The 15,537-nt window shown below is 36.5% G+C and overlaps 2 protein-coding genes across 2 annotated transcripts in view; both read right to left on the bottom strand.

Annotated features, from left to right (window-relative positions):
* Window positions 1–775, bottom strand: part of LOC131838325 (ankyrin repeat domain-containing protein 7-like) — a 29,850-nt gene extending 29,075 nt beyond the window's left edge. The window contains exon 1 of the mRNA XM_059184283.1: window positions 525–775. Within this exon, the coding sequence (XP_059040266.1) occupies window positions 525–587 (63 nt within the window). The 5' untranslated portion in view covers window positions 588–775. The remainder of the gene's footprint in view (window positions 1–524) is intronic.
* Window positions 776–797: 22 nt separating this feature from the next.
* On the bottom strand, window positions 798–12,708 carry LOC131838324 (ATP-dependent zinc metalloprotease YME1L1-like). Its single transcript, XM_059184282.1, has 6 exons — window positions 12,617–12,708; window positions 6,787–6,791; window positions 6,501–6,656; window positions 5,784–5,935; window positions 4,519–4,645; window positions 798–945 (listed from the first exon to the last, which is right to left on the bottom strand). Exons 1-6 carry the CDS (start codon window positions 12,706–12,708, stop codon window positions 893–895), a joined length of 585 nt encoding a protein of 194 aa, XP_059040265.1. The 3' UTR covers window positions 798–892.
* Between the last annotated feature and the right edge of the window lie 2,829 nt (window positions 12,709–15,537).

Raw genomic sequence — 15,537 nt, 5'->3', positions numbered from 1 at the left:
GATTAAATCTGTACATTTACAATTCTCTCTTAGATAGACAAAAACAGAACTATTTTTTATATGGACAATCGGGAGCACAATAATTAAGTGCATCTTAATGAAGGTTCCACTGACCTATATAGAAATATGCTTCACTTGAGCCAAACGGCAGCCTTTCTTCATCAAAGATAAATGGTACTATATAAAAACAAAGATAAGCCTTTGATAATTTTACGTTGCCAAGTAAAAGTACTTCCCAAGAGCTAAAGGCACAATTTTTATTTACATCTAGTAGAGGAACCAACCATAAAATCATTACTTATTTTCAACTGAATAACTGATTAACATTTCTCAAATAAGCTTCTTCCAGTCCTAGTAGTTCTTTATTTTTCTTAACATATTTGCTAGGTTGATAATTTACCATAGGTGTCATCATGAGAATAACCAGAATTAGATTAAATGTGAAAAAAGAGAGGCAAAGTGTTTCACACTCTTGAGTGATACCAAGGCAAGAATGGGAGAAAAGCATCGCAAAAGGAGACTACGGAAATGCTACTTATATATTCCTGCAGCAAAACCGGCAATGCATCCATTTTAAAAGTTATCATCTTCGGGGCGCCTGGGTGGCTCAGTGGGTTGGGCCGCTGCCTTCGGCTCGGGTCATGATCTCAGAGTCCTGGGATCGAGAGCCCCGCATCGGGCTCTCTGCTCAGCAGGGAGCCTGCTTCCTCCTCTCTCTCTGCCTGCCTCTCTGCCTGCTTGTGATCTCTGTCAAATAAATAAATAAAATCTTTAAAAAAAAAAAAAAAGAATTAAAAGTTATCATCTCACTACCAATTTCTTTCCCTCAAGAACAATTTGAATCTCTTTGGCATCCAAAGTCTCATAAGTTAGTAAAGCTTCTGCTAGATTCTTAGGCTCTTTTACATGAGTCTTCAAGATACATTTCGCTCGTTCTTATGAGTCCTGAAATGACAAAAAGGAGGTATCTAAGAGGCAGAAAACGTAGTAGAAGCAAAAAGCATAAAAAGTATATGCCTTTAAAAAAGTGAACTATATTCATTTCTATTTATAAAAGATAAAAGCATGAAGCTCTTTTTAAAAATTAACATAGAATGTACTATTTGCCCCAGGGGTATGGGCTTGTGAATCATCAGACTTACACATTTCACAGCATTCGCCATAGCATATACTCTCCCCGCTGTCCAGAACCAGCCACCCCATCCCTCCCCTCTCTTCCCCCCAACAACCCTCAGTTTGTTTTATGAGATTGAGTCTCTTAAGGCATGGAGCTTTTAAACACCAGCATGAAGCCTACTTGATTGATTAATTGATTGATAGATAAGGCAACCTTGGTTCTCAAAGATTAGTTTCATACTTGGAAATGTTCTATTTTAACCTCAAAATGTATCACATGGATAAGTGAGGACTACTTAGGCAGACATACTTAAAGATACATAAATATATACTAAACTTATCTGCTTTTCTATTCTTATTTGGTAACAACTTACCTCTCAGTCAGTGACCACTATACCACTGTAAAATGAGTTTAACAACACCAAGAAGCATACGTCATAAAAAATAACACAATTATTAAAAATAAAGATCCTTAGACATTCTGAACAAAACTGTTATGGTCAAGTGAAATATCAAATTAAAGAGAACATATAAAGTATTATAAATATGTCATGGAATATTGAAACTAAAAACCTAGGATGAATTAGTATTAACTTTATAAACTCCATTGGAATGAAACCCGTACACTGTAACATGTGAGACTATGCTAAGCTTTTTATATCTTTAAGTTTTATATACATTTGAACCTAAAACGTATACTAGCTAAGCATCATTTTCCTTAATAACAATGTAAGTGTGCCATCTAGTGGAAAGAGTACCTACCGCCCTCGCAAGCTTAACATTTCAGAAAAGGATTAAGAGCAAAGAAAGAGTATTTCCAATGCTCTAATACTAGAAGAGATAATTTACTCAAGATAACATAAACATTAAAAAAAAAAAAAGAATGAAGATTCAGGCAAGGGAGAGAGAATTCCTCTTCTGAAACACCTTCTAGACCTTTCCAACATATAAACTTTTCATAAACTTAATGACTTTAAAGCTTTTACCTCCTTGAGTTAATCAAAACCTGGCCCTCCTGGGGACACTCCGAATCCCTCGACTGACAGCTACTGATTCCCTCCTATCCCAGATCTTTTAGAGTAAAGAGGTGAGACCATTGCTCCCCTCACCACTGACAGACGATTACTTTACCATACTCTTCTATAAAGCATGATTCCTTTGAAGTTTTCACCATATGACTTCAACATCCTTCATTCGGCCATCTACAACCCTAATTCCAGTTCTCGTTCACTAGACTTTCTGCCATGTAGCTCAGTCTTTTCCATTCCAAGACCTGCCTTCATGTACATCCAAATGAAATGCACATATCCAACCTCTGCACTAAGCACCAGGTCCACGTATCCCTCCCCACGTGAAACCTTCACTAAGACACCTCAAATTCAGGAGCTGAGCTGGTTAAGTGTCTGCCTTCAGCTCAGGTCAGGATCCCAGAGTCCAGGGATCGTGCCCCACATCAGGATACCTGCTCAACAGGGATATCTGCTTCTCCCTCTGCCCCTCACCCACCCCACTTTATGCTCACGCTATCTCGCTCTCTCTCAAATAAACAAGTAAAACCTTAAAAAAATTAAACACTTCAAATTCAATATGTATAAAACTCAGTTTATAATCTACACACTTCCCCACCTTAGGCCATCATCAGTGGTTTCTCAGTCAACAGCACACAACTAGATGGCTGCACCAGGCAGAAATCGAGAACACAGCTTTGTTACTTAATTTAGCTGCACTCTCACCCAAATATCAGAAAGGCATTCGATTCCACTAGATCAGCATCTCTTGAATGCTTTCATTTTTCTCAATTTCCCCTCTCACTGCCCTAATCCAAGCATATGCTCTGCCTTAAGCAGATTACACAGAACCTACTCACTCATCTCACTGAATTGACGCTCATGTACTCTGTACTGGACCCTGCAATCAAAAAGGCTTTTGTTTTCAAAGACATTTATGCTTCATTCTCAGTGTATGTACACAGCGAGGCACAAAGCAACTAATATTTGTGGAATAAAATATGTGTCAGAGTGAAAAACTAATAAAGATTCAAATAATCAAATATCCTCCCTATTCTAACAACACTATGGTTTTACAGATGAAGTAGAATATTTAAAATTACTGATATTGACAGTCGCTAGCCTATGGCCAGAGGCTCCCAACTACATACTGAAATCATGGCTTCAATGGTGCACTCATTCTCTTGATTATATATAGTGACAGCTCTACACAGGGGATAACCATTATCTTCTGGTAGCACCTAACTATTTAGGCACATTAATGACTAGACAGATGAATAAGCACAGAAAAAAGGAATTATTACCCTTAGAAGGATTCTAATTTCTTGTTCAATAGCAGATTGAGTTTCTGGACTCAGTTTCCCAGTATCACTGTAGGTCATAACTCCAAGCTAAAACAAATGAAAAGAACGAAATTGAACAGAAACACCCGAAACCACTAATACATGTAAACAGAGGAAGTACTATCCTATACTTAAGGAAACCTCATCAAGGGCAAGGAAGAAATTCAGTATAGAAATTTCATCATTCTTCTGAAAGTGTAAGACTAAAAAGTATGAACAAGAGAGAAACTTTAAAATCCCAAGTATGGTTCTGAGTACCTTCTTAGAAAACCTTTGCCACTATTCTAAATCCAGAAATCCACAATGTAGTTGCTAGAAGTGCTGTGTGAAGCCACAGTGATAACGTAGGAGAGTGAAATACGTGGGAAGGGCAAAGTAAGCAAGCTCAGCAAACAGAAGTTTTAGGTCATATGAACAGAAACAGGATATCTTATCATTTGCTTAACTCATGACATACTACTATTGTCCAAGCAGCCAGAATGGAAAGTGAATACTATACTTTAGCACTCAAAAAAAAAAAAAAAAAAAAAGTTTAGTTTAGAATGAGCTGTGACAAGTCTACTCGGAATGAGAGGGGGAAATTAAATGTTACCAGTTTATAACAAGACCCCTCTCTCCTAAGGTGCCTGGGGTAGCTCAGTGGGTTAAGAGACTCACTTCAGCTCCAGTCATGGTGCCAGAGTCCTAGGATCAAGTCCTGCACTGGGCTCCCTGCTCAGCTGGGAGTCTGCTTCTCCCTCTGACCATCCCCCCTCTCATGCACGCTCTCTCCAATAAAATAAATAAATAAAATAAAGTCTCAAGAATAAAAAAAGAACCCTGTCTCATAAGGAGACACTTGGCAAATCATTTGATACATGAGGGAGGGGTAAAATTAGCTATTCCCTTTTCGCTCATTCCAAATTTTGGTAACCATCTGCTTTGCAATTTTGGCTGCATTATCAAAATCACTGGAAGCCCCTAAAATTTAAAACTATACATAGACTCAATATTTTAAAATATTTTTATATCAGCAAGCACAATATGAACTAAAGCCATTCTTTACAGCCAACCTGTTGTGATATGGTCAGTTCCAAATATAAGCTCCTCAGCCCCTCTTCTTCCCATACTGACATCCATCTGCACAAGCAGCTGAGCTCTAGTTTCATTCCATCTGTCATTCTCAGGCAAGAGGGACACCTGGACAATTGGAAACAAAGAAAAACTCCAGACACAGTTGGAAATATTTACATTAATGATCAGAATTATCATCTGGCTCTTGCTATAGCACTTAATGTCATGATGCTGACAGTTCAGACATTTAGTAGAGTTGGTCTCAGAGACTAATGACAAAACTGGCATTATACAAAGGAAGAAAAATTCCCTAAAAAGCGAAAGTTCATTTTACATGTCATAGCTCTATAACCCTGCAATAGGATAATGCTGAAAGAGGATGGACTTGTACCCAGGTGCCAAAAAGGGCTTAAAATGTCTATTGTTAGAAAGATAAGAAAATGAAACTTGTACTCAGTGAGAAAAATCTTAAAGGACTTATTTCGCTAAGCATGATACGCTCTAGTTCCATCCATCTTGTCACAAATGGCAAGATTTCATTTCTTTTGATGGCTGCATAGTATTCCATTGTGTATATATACCACATCTTCTTGATCCATTCATCTGTTGATGGACATCTAGGTTCTTTCCATAGTTTGGCTATTGTGGACATTGCTGCTATAAACATTCAGGTGCATGTGCCCCTTTGGATCACTACGTTTGTATCTTTAGGGTAAATACCCAATAGTGCAATTGCTGGGTCATAGGGTGACTCTTAATCTCACAAAACAAACTGAGGGTTGCTGGGGGGAGGGGGTTTGGGAGAAGGGGGTGGGATTATGGACACTGGGGAGGGTATGTGCTTTGGTGAGTGCTGTGAAGTGTGTAAACCTGGTGATTCACAGACCTGTACCCTGGGGATAAAAATATATGTTTATAAAAAATAAAAAATTAATTAAAAAAAAAATCTTAAAGGACTATGGAACCACTAACCTAATTTCTTTGTGGAGGGAAAAAGCAGTGACATATTTAAGAATGATACTTTGTTGTCATTCAAGACTTAAATTTCATCATGTAGATATATAATATTTGAATTATTAGTATTCGTTATTAGCATATAAGTTCATGAGTATCTGTGATCTCACAATGGTTCAGAATGTTAAAGAAGAAAGTTATCAGCAAACTTAGAACTTAGTTGAATTTTCTTTTAAATTGTTTTCCTCAACAGTTTCCTACAGCTTTTAGAGAGTGTTATTTTAAGGAAAAGAGGGGGAAAAAAAGATACATGTCCAGGTGTTGGCCCTCTTGGCATGATTGTAGCTTTGTTGATAGGCATTGCGTCCTTAGTGTAATATGCAATAATAGCATGACTGGATTCATGATATCCTGTGATGGTTTTGTTTTTATTGTCAATCTCCAGGCTTCTACATTCATGCCCTAAGGATAAAAATTTAATTGAATAAAATTATTCCATTAGTAAGGTATATTTAGATGAATGAAACCCACTTGCCTTTAAGCAATTCTTAGAGTGACATGACTTAATATCATTAATAAGTTATTTTAAACCAAAATAAGTTGCCAACTGACAATCAAATTTGTAAGAGCTGTCCTCTTACTCCTTACTATCAACCAGGAAAGTTTAATCCTATTTCCAGAAAATAAATTTAAACAAGAAATGTCACAACGAAATTGTTCTGAAGTTCATTCAAGATTTAAAATCAAATACTTAAAATTAGAAAAATTTTTCTTTTATCAGTACAATTATTCTTTTATCAGCTATACCAGACAAGAGTAAACACATGGGCACCCCCTGCCCCCAAACTGTATAATCATATAAACTGTATTTGTTCTGTAAGAGGCCCAGTTGTGTGGCTACTTTGGAGTAAATATTTTCTTGCTCCTATAACTTTCTTTCTTATAACACTTTTCTCAAAAAGAATTTATTCTCTAATATAATGAACAGTGTAAGACAGGGAAAATGAAAAAGAGAAAAAAAGCCTACCCATTAGAATTTTATCTTTGGAAAACTCTAGTTCCTTCATGGTAACCATTTCTTTTCCATCAAGAGCTGCCTTTAATGCAGACTGGTTCACAAGATTCTCCAACTCTGCTCCAGAAAAGCCAACAGTACCTCGAGGTACAATTTCTGGATCCACAGCTATGTAGATAAACACAATATTAAAATTCCAAAACGACTCTTCACAAATGACTCATATTCCAAAAGAAAATAACTATCCTGAACTAGAACTTAAAATATTTATATCACTGTAACTACAAAATAAACTTACTTTTTCTAAAGGAAAACCAAAATTGCCATTAAATCAATCATTAAAATCCCATTAGGACACATCACAAAAGTTCTTAAATTTAGACAACTTTGTGAAAAATAAAGAAATGCAGAGTTGCCAGACATGATTTATAAATCTTTAAATTATGACCTAAACTGTTATTAGCCTAAGCACAACTGAAAACATTCAGAAAACATTTTGTTTTCTGAATTTCATCTTGAAATACTTTATACTTAAGTGTTTAGTATTATATGTACCTTTATAAAAGCTACCCCTATTAAAGGAAACATACCAGGCTTTTTTTTAACAGATTTTATTTACTTTTATTTGAGAGAGAGAGAGAGCATGAGAGGGGAGAATGTCAGAGGGAGAAGCTTCCTCATGGAGATGGGAGCCCGATGTGGGACTCAATCCTGGGACTCCAGGATCGTGACCTGAGCTGAAGGCAGTCACTTAACCTACAGAGCCACCCAGGTGCCCCAACATATCAGGTTTTATAAATTGATTCACCTGTCCTTGAAAATACTAGAGCTTAATTTAATAGCTGCATTTATTACTCAAGTGGGTCCATAATATTTTCCTATGTTCTGTTTTACAGTTTGCTTCTTTTTTGTCCAAAGTGATGACATTTTATGTGCTTTTTCTATTATTTCATATTTTACATTCATCTAAAACCACTTATATTTATCTTCAACAATTATCTAAATACTCTCAAGAAAACATTCCTTTTTAAAAAAAAGGAATTTTTTGAAAATTGCTAAATTTTGTCAATACCATTTACAATTGCACCCAAACCCATAAGATACCTAGAAATAAACCCAACCAAAGAGGCAAAGAATCTATACTCAGAAAACTATAAAGTACTCATGAAAAAAATTGAGGAAGACACAAAGAAATGGAAAAATATTCTATGCTCATGGATTGGAAGAACAAATATTGTGAAAATGTCTATGCTACCTCAAGCAATATGCACATTTAATGCAATCCCTATCAAAATCCCATCCATTTTTTTCTACGAAAGAGAACAAATAATCCTAAAATTTATATGGAATGAGAAAAGACCTCGAATAGCCAAAGGAATATTGAAAAAGAAAGCCAAAGTTGGTGGCATCATGATTCCAGACTTCAAGCTCTCTTACAAAGCTGTCATCATCAAGACAGTATGGTACTGGCACAAAAACAGACACATAGATCAATGGAACAGAATAGAGAGCCCAGAAATAGACCCTCAACTCTATGGTCAACTAATCTTCAACAAAGCAGGAAAGAATGTCCACTGGAAAAAAGACAGCCTCTTCAACAAATGGTGTTCGGAAAATTGGACAGTCACATGCAGAAAAATGAAATTGGACTATTTCCTTACACCACACATGAAAATAGACTAAAAATGGATGAAGGACCTCAATGTGAGAAAGGAATCCACCCAATCCTTGAGGAGAACACAGGTAGCAACCTCTTTGACCTCAGCCACAGCAACTTCTTCCTAGGCACATCGCCAAAGGCAAGGGAAGCAAGGGCAAAAATGAACTATTAGGACATCATCAAGATCAAAAGCTTTTGCACAGCAAAGGAAACAGTCAACAAAACCAAAAAGACAACTGGCAGAATGGGAGAAAATATTTGCAAACAACATATAAGACAAAGGGCTAGAATCCAAAATCTATAAAGGGCTCAGCAAACTCAACACCCAAAGGACAAATAATCCAATCAAGAAATGGGGAGAGGACATGAACAGACATTTCTGCAAAGAGACATCCAGATGGCCAACAGACACATGAAAAAATGCTCCAAATCACTTGGCATCAGGGAAATACAAATCAAAACCACAATGAGATACCACTTCACACCAGTCAGAATGGCTAAAATTAGCAAGTCAGGAAATGACAGATGCTGGCGAGGATGTGGAGAAAGGAACCCTCCTACACTGTTGGTGGGAATGCAAGCTGGTGCAACCACTCTGGAAAACAGCATGGAGGTTTCTTAAAAAGCAGAAAATAGAGCTACCGTATGACCCAGTGATGGCACCACTGGGTATATACCCTAAAGATATAAACGTGGTGCTCCAAAGGGACACGTGCACCTGAATGTTTATAGCAGCAATGTCCACAACAGCCAAACTATGGAAAGAACCTAGATGTCCATCAACAGATAAATGGATCAAGAAGATGTGGCATATATATATATATATGCAATATATATATATATATATATATATATATATATATATATTGCATCCACCAAAAGAAATGAAATCTTGCCATTTGTGATGACGTGGATGGAACTAGAGGGTATTATGCTTGGCGAAATAAGTCAATGCGAGAAGGACAACTATCATAGATCTCCCTGATATGAGGAAGTGGAGATGCAATGTGGGGGGTTTGGGGGATAGGAACAGAATAAATGAAACAAGATGAGATCAGGAGGGAGACAAACCATAAAAGACTCAATCTCACAAAATAGGCTGGGCATTGCTGGGGGTGGGGGGGGGTCGGGAGAGGGTGAGGGGGTTATGGACATTAGGGAGGGTATGTGCTATGGTGAGTGCTGTGAAATGTGTAAACCTGATGATTCACATACCTGTACCCCTGGGGATAAAAATACATTATATGTTTATTTAATAATTTAAAAATAAATAAATAAATTATATATTTTTAAACTAAAATGACTAAATTTATTATTTTTAATTGTTTATTTTATATTTAATTCATTTATAGTTATAATAATTTATTTATATTTAATCATTTTTATTTATTATTTATTTAATCTGTTAATTAAACACTTTTTTAAATTTATTTTTAAAATTTCTTTTCAATGTTTCAGGATTCATTGTTTATGCACCACACCCCGTGCTCCATGCTATACATGCCCTCCATAATACCCACCACAGGGCTCACCCAACCTCCCACCTCCTCCCCTCCAAAATCTTCAGTTTGTTTCTCAGAGTCCACAGGCTCTCATGGTTCATATCCCCCTCCAGTTTCCCCCAATTCCCTTCTCTCCATCTCCCCATGTCCTCCGTGTTACTCCTTATGCTTCACAAATAAGCAAAATCTTATGATAGTTGACTCTCTCTGCTTGACTTATTTTACTTAGCATCATCTCTACCAGTCCCATCCAACAAAAGTTGCTTACTCATCCTTTCTGATGGAGGCACAATACTCCATAGTGTATATGGATCACATCTTCTTTATCCATTTGTCCATTGAAGGGCATCTTGGTTCTTTCCACAGTTTGGTTACTGTGGCCATTGCTGCTATGAACATTGGGGTACAGATGGCCCTTCTTTTCACTACATGTGTGTCTTTGGGGTAAATACCCAGTAGTGCAATTACATAGTCATCGGGAAGCTCTATTTTTAATTTCTTAAGGAATCTCCACACTGTTCTCCAAAGTGGCTGTACCAACTTGCATTCCCACCAACAGTGTAAGAGGGTTCCCCTCTCTTCACATCTTCTCCAGCACAAGTTGTTTACTGTCTTGTTAATTTTGGCCATTCTAACTGGTGTAAGGTGGTATCTCAATGTAGTTTTGATTAGAATTTCCGTGATGGCTAGTGATGATGAACATTTTCTCATGTATCTGTTAGCCATTTGTATGTCTTCTTTGGAGAAGTGTCTGTTCATGTCTTCTGCCTGTTTTTTGACCTGATTGTCTGTTTTGTGTGTATTGAGTTTGAGTTTGAGTTTATAGATCTTGGATATCAGCCCTTAGTCTGTACTGTTGTTTTTGAATACATTATCTTGTTCCATGGGTTGCCTCCTACTTTTGTTGGAGGCAACCAGCTTTGCTTTGACAAAGCTTTTGATTTTGATGAAGTCCTCAAAATTCTTTTTTGCTTTTGTTTCCTTTCCCTTTGGAGACATGTCTTGAAAGAAGTTGCTGTGGCCGATGTTGAAGGAGTTACCTTGACATGTTCTGATTTAGGATATTGATAGAGTCCTTCCTCATGTTAAGACCTTTCATATTTGTGTTTATATTTGTGTATGGCATAAGAGAGTCATCAAGTTTCATTCTTCTGTACATAGATGTCCAGTTTTCCCAGCACCATTTATTGAAGAGACTGTCTTTTTTTCCACTAAACATTTTTTCCTGCTTTGTTGAAGATTATCGACCATGGAGTTGTGGGTCCATATCTGACACTCTGAAGACAAGATGAAAAGATAATGACAACCAGAAGCTGGATGGAGCTTTGTGGTTTTTTCCACTTGTTATCTGTTTTATAATTGTTCATATTTTCTTTATTACTTTTTTAAGTCACAAAGATATTACATGTTTTCAGTGACAAGTATAACCATAGGGGGACATATAAAAAAAGTTAAGATTCTGAACACACACTTGGATAGACATGGCTTTGATTTTTATATATACAAACATATATCATCTATAGCTATACCGAGAATTAGATAATACATAAAGTGGGATATGTAATATATATAGATAGATAGATTATGGTATTTTTGTAAGAATTTATATCCATTAATTTGAACTTTGCTTTTAAATTTTTACTAAGACTATAGATCTTCCTTTAGTTCAGTATATATACATATATTTAATACTTCTACCAATTTTGTTTTTAAATTTAAATTCAATTAGCCAACATACCAATATATCATTAGCTTCAGATGTAGAGTTCAATCATTCATCAGCTGTGTATAACACCCAGTGCTCATCACATCAAGTGTCTGCCTTAATCCCCATCCCCTAACCACCTCCCTTCCAGAAACCCTAGGTTTGTTTCCTATGGTTAAGAGTCTCTCATGGTTTTTAAATTAGAATTATTTTATCACTGACACTATGAAATTGTAAGTGCCTAATGCTTAAAAATGTGTTTGTTAGAACAAAAATACTTTTGCTTTAAGACATATGAAAAAATGTTCATCATCACTAGCCATCAGGGAGATTCAAATTAAAAACACATTGAGATACCACCTTACACCAGTTAGAATGGCCAAAATTAACAAGACAGGAAACAACATGTGTTGGGAGGATGTGGAGAAAGGGGAACCCTCTTACACTGTTGGCGGGAATGCAAGTTGGTGCAGCCACTTTGGGGAACAGTGTGGAGATTCCTTAAGAAATTAAAAATAGAGCTTCCCTATGACCCTGCAATTGCATTACTGGTATTTACCACAAAGATGCAGATGTAGTGAAAAGAAGGGCCATCTGTACCCCAATGTTCATAGCAGCAATGGCCACAGTCACCAAACTGTGGAAAGAAGCAAGATGCCCTTCAATGGATGAATGGATAAAGATGTGGTCCATATACACTATGGAGTATTATGCCTCCATCAGAAAGGATGAATACTCAACTTTTGTATCAACATGGATGGGACTGGAAGAGATTATGCTGAGTGAAATAAGTGAAGCAGAAAGAATCGATTATTATATGGTTTCACTTATTTGTGGAGCATAAAAAATAACACAGAGGACATGGAAGATGGAGAGGAAGGAAGTTGAGGGAAATTGGAGGGGGAAATGAACCATGAGAGACTGCGGACTCTGAAAAACCATCTGACGGTTTTGAAGGGGTGGTGGGTGGGAAGTTGGGCCAGCCTGGTGGTGGGTATCATGTAGGGCATGTATTGCATAGAGCACTGGGTGTGGTGTCTAAACAATGAACTCTAGTACACTGAAAAGTAATTTTAAAAAATAAATAAATAAAAAATAAAAGTTCTAGTATCATTTGATAGATATTTTCATGTTTGGAAGAGTAAATATGATTGAATGTTGCAAGTTAATGCCTCTCATATCCATTAACATTAAATATTTGAAGATTATTATCTTGGATGGAGTTTTGTTTCTTATTTCAATTCCAGAACAGCCAACATACAGTGCTATGTTAGTTTCAGGTGTACAGTACAGTGATTCGACAATTCCACACGTCACCCACTGCTCATCACAAGTGTGCTCCTTAATCCCCATCACGTATTCCAGCCTAGACTGGCATTCTGAATATAAATATTCAGAGAACTCCTTGTAAAACATGGCTCAAGTAACAGGTTCAATAACCAGAAGGCAGAACAAAGGTTGATAGAGATAGATAGCAGGCAATCCTCATAAACAAAAACATGCAAGCTAGTCGCTCTAGGAACAATAATTCTACAGCAGTCTATTATGAAAGCTACACTGTGATAGCTTCCTATCACAACTTCTTTAAGTATAGAATGTTAAACCACAGACTTAGGCAAAGATTACAAAAAACTATTAGATCAAATTAAAATATGAATAACTTCATTGATAAAATTTAAAAATTTAAAACTGCTATAAATTTTATTTTAAAAATGCTCTCCACCACTCACAGACTTTTGTGATATAAAGTTGTCAGAAGATTCTTTCAACAACTTTACTGAAATTTAATTCACACATCACAGAATTCAAAGTAGATAATCCAGTGGTTTTTAATATAGTCAGATTTGTGCAATTACCAACAATCTAACTTAAGAATATTTTTATCCCCCCACTCCAAAAGAAATCCCATAGTCACCAACAGTCACTCTTCATTCTTTCCTCCTTCTGGCAGCCACTTATCTACTCTCTGTTGCCCCCGATTTGCGGATTCTGTACATTTCACATAAACAGATCATATGTGATGTTTGGTGATGGGCTTCCTTCTCTTTTAAAGTTCATCCACGTTTCAGTATGTATCAGTACTTGTAAAAAACGGTCTTTTAATACATACTTATCAAATGCCTCTGGGAAGCTTGTGGCTCCTATTATAACTCCTTCACTGGGTTTAAAGCTAGTAAAAAAGAAGGAAAGTAACATTTCACTGAAAATTAAAACAATACACATATAGAAATGCTCTACACGAAACTATCATTAAATTTAGTAACAGTAAAGAAAAGGAACTGATCCTTTTTATACCCAAAGTGATAAGACATCCCTATTATTTTTTTAAAAGAACAAATATTACTAGGCCAGTACTCAATAAAACTGCTAACAATAAATCACAAAGTCATCTATGATTACATGCCTTCACAGTATTTCTTCTACTTAGGAAGACATGACCGGACAGAAAAGGCTAGGGAACCTAATTTGTGAAAAATTATCCTCAAGCTTACCAATTCAAATTATTTGCTCCTAGACTTCCTGTTTGGTTCCAAAAGGTCATACATGGTTTTAAGAAGTCTTTCCTTCTGGGATACCTGGGTGGCTCAGTGGGTTAAAGCCTCTGCCTTTGGCTCAAGTCATGGTCTCAGGGTCCTGGGATCAAGCTCCGCATCAGGTTCTCTCTGCTCAGCAGGGAGCCTGCTCCCCCCCACACCCTGCCTGCCTCTCTACTTGTGATCTCTCTCTGTCAAATAAATAAAATCTTAAAAAAAAAAGGAAGTCTTTCCTTCTTCCAAAGCAACCCCACTTCTTGCTCTTTATATTATAAACACTGATGCAAACTTTTAACCTACCACAACACTAAAAGTGAGTCACGAATTTTGTAGGAACCAGCAAACACTCTTTACGTCTCCAAACAGACTAGTATTCTCAATGGGAATCATCACTTTCCTGTCATGATACAATCAATGAAAAAAGGTATAGAGTCACCAATTAAGAAAGGTTGATACCTCAGTCACCCCACTAGTAATGGAAAGAACACAATACAGAGAATGCAGCTTGTCTTGACTTCATACACAGAGACTACTCTGTTGCCTACAATTTTTCCTCTTTCTTTCTATTTTTGTTAAGATTTTATTTTAAAGTAATCTCTATACCCCACATGGGGCTCAAATGTACAACTCCGAGAGGAAGAGCTGCATGCTCCACTGACTCAGCCAGATGCCCCGCTATTTCTCTAATGTTCCCAAATATATTACCATATCCCAAAGACAGATGAAGATTCAATTACCCATTCATTTCAGCAAGAAGCTGATTTATAGTCTGCCTTGAATATGGATGCATTGGAGACTCAATTCGCTTCCCACCAACAGAATCTAATTCATCAATAAATATAACACAGGGAGCATTTGCTTTTGCTTCCCCTAGGAAAAGAGAAGAGATACAAATAACCTTAATGAAATCAATGTTTTTTGAACAAAATCATGTAAGTATTAAAAACCTGTAAAACTGTCAAAGGCAACAAAAGACATTCATTAAGGAGAAGTCCATAAAAATGAGTTCTCTTTCTTTTCTTTAAAACTGATTTAAGAACGGTAGCCTCAGAAAAAAACTGTATCATACAAAATGATATATAATAAAAACAACCAAGTATTCATTCTTCTGACTGTACAAGCCACAGTCAGATCTGAGGCTAACTATTCCTTAATTACATACTACTGAATTAATGAATAAGATAAAAAGGACAACAACAGAAAATCCAGCTTTTCAACAGGCCCCAAGCTCACCTGACACTTCTAGCTCTCTATTTGGGAAAGTACAGTTCTGTTTTAGGTCACACATTAAATTACCTAAAACCAAAACCTCACAATGGCGAGGTCAGCTATCAATCATAATCGAATAACAAATAGGTAAGAATCCCTCTTCCCCTAAAATTAACAAAATTACGTATTGCATGAAAAGTACATTAAAACATACTAAATTTCTGATATGGCTGGCTCCCACACTCACAAACATTTCATCAAATTCTGATCCAGAAGAATAATAAAAAGGACCATCAGCTTCTCCAGCCACAGCTCGAGCAAGAAGCTTCTTTCCTGTCCCTGGTGGTCCAACTAAAAGTATTCCTAAAAGAGAAAACAAATACACTGATTCAACTTAAAAAATAAAAATAAAACCTGATGTCAACCTATGAAACAAATA

Source organism: Mustela lutreola, chromosome 8, assembly GCF_030435805.1.
Source record: "Mustela lutreola isolate mMusLut2 chromosome 8, mMusLut2.pri, whole genome shotgun sequence".
NCBI lineage: Eukaryota > Metazoa > Chordata > Mammalia > Carnivora > Mustelidae > Mustela > Mustela lutreola.
The sequence above is the reverse complement of the archived record's forward strand: the minus strand, read 5'-3'. Positions and strand labels throughout refer to the sequence as shown.

Bases quoted from the DNA above. Each gene is read 5' to 3' on its own strand.
- LOC131838324 (XM_059184282.1), bottom strand. From the start codon at position 12,708: ATGGGGATTAAGGAGCACACTTGTGATGAGCAGTGGGTGACGTGTGGA. The intron at 5,936-6,500 runs GTAGGCTTTTTT...TTTTATCCTTAG, and splicing joins CAAAGATAAAATTCTAATGG to GGCATGAATGTAGAAGCCTG. The intron at 4,646-5,783 runs GTATCTTTTTTT...CCAATTGTCCAG, and splicing joins GAGGGCCAACACCTGGACAT to GTGTCCCTCTTGCCTGAGAA.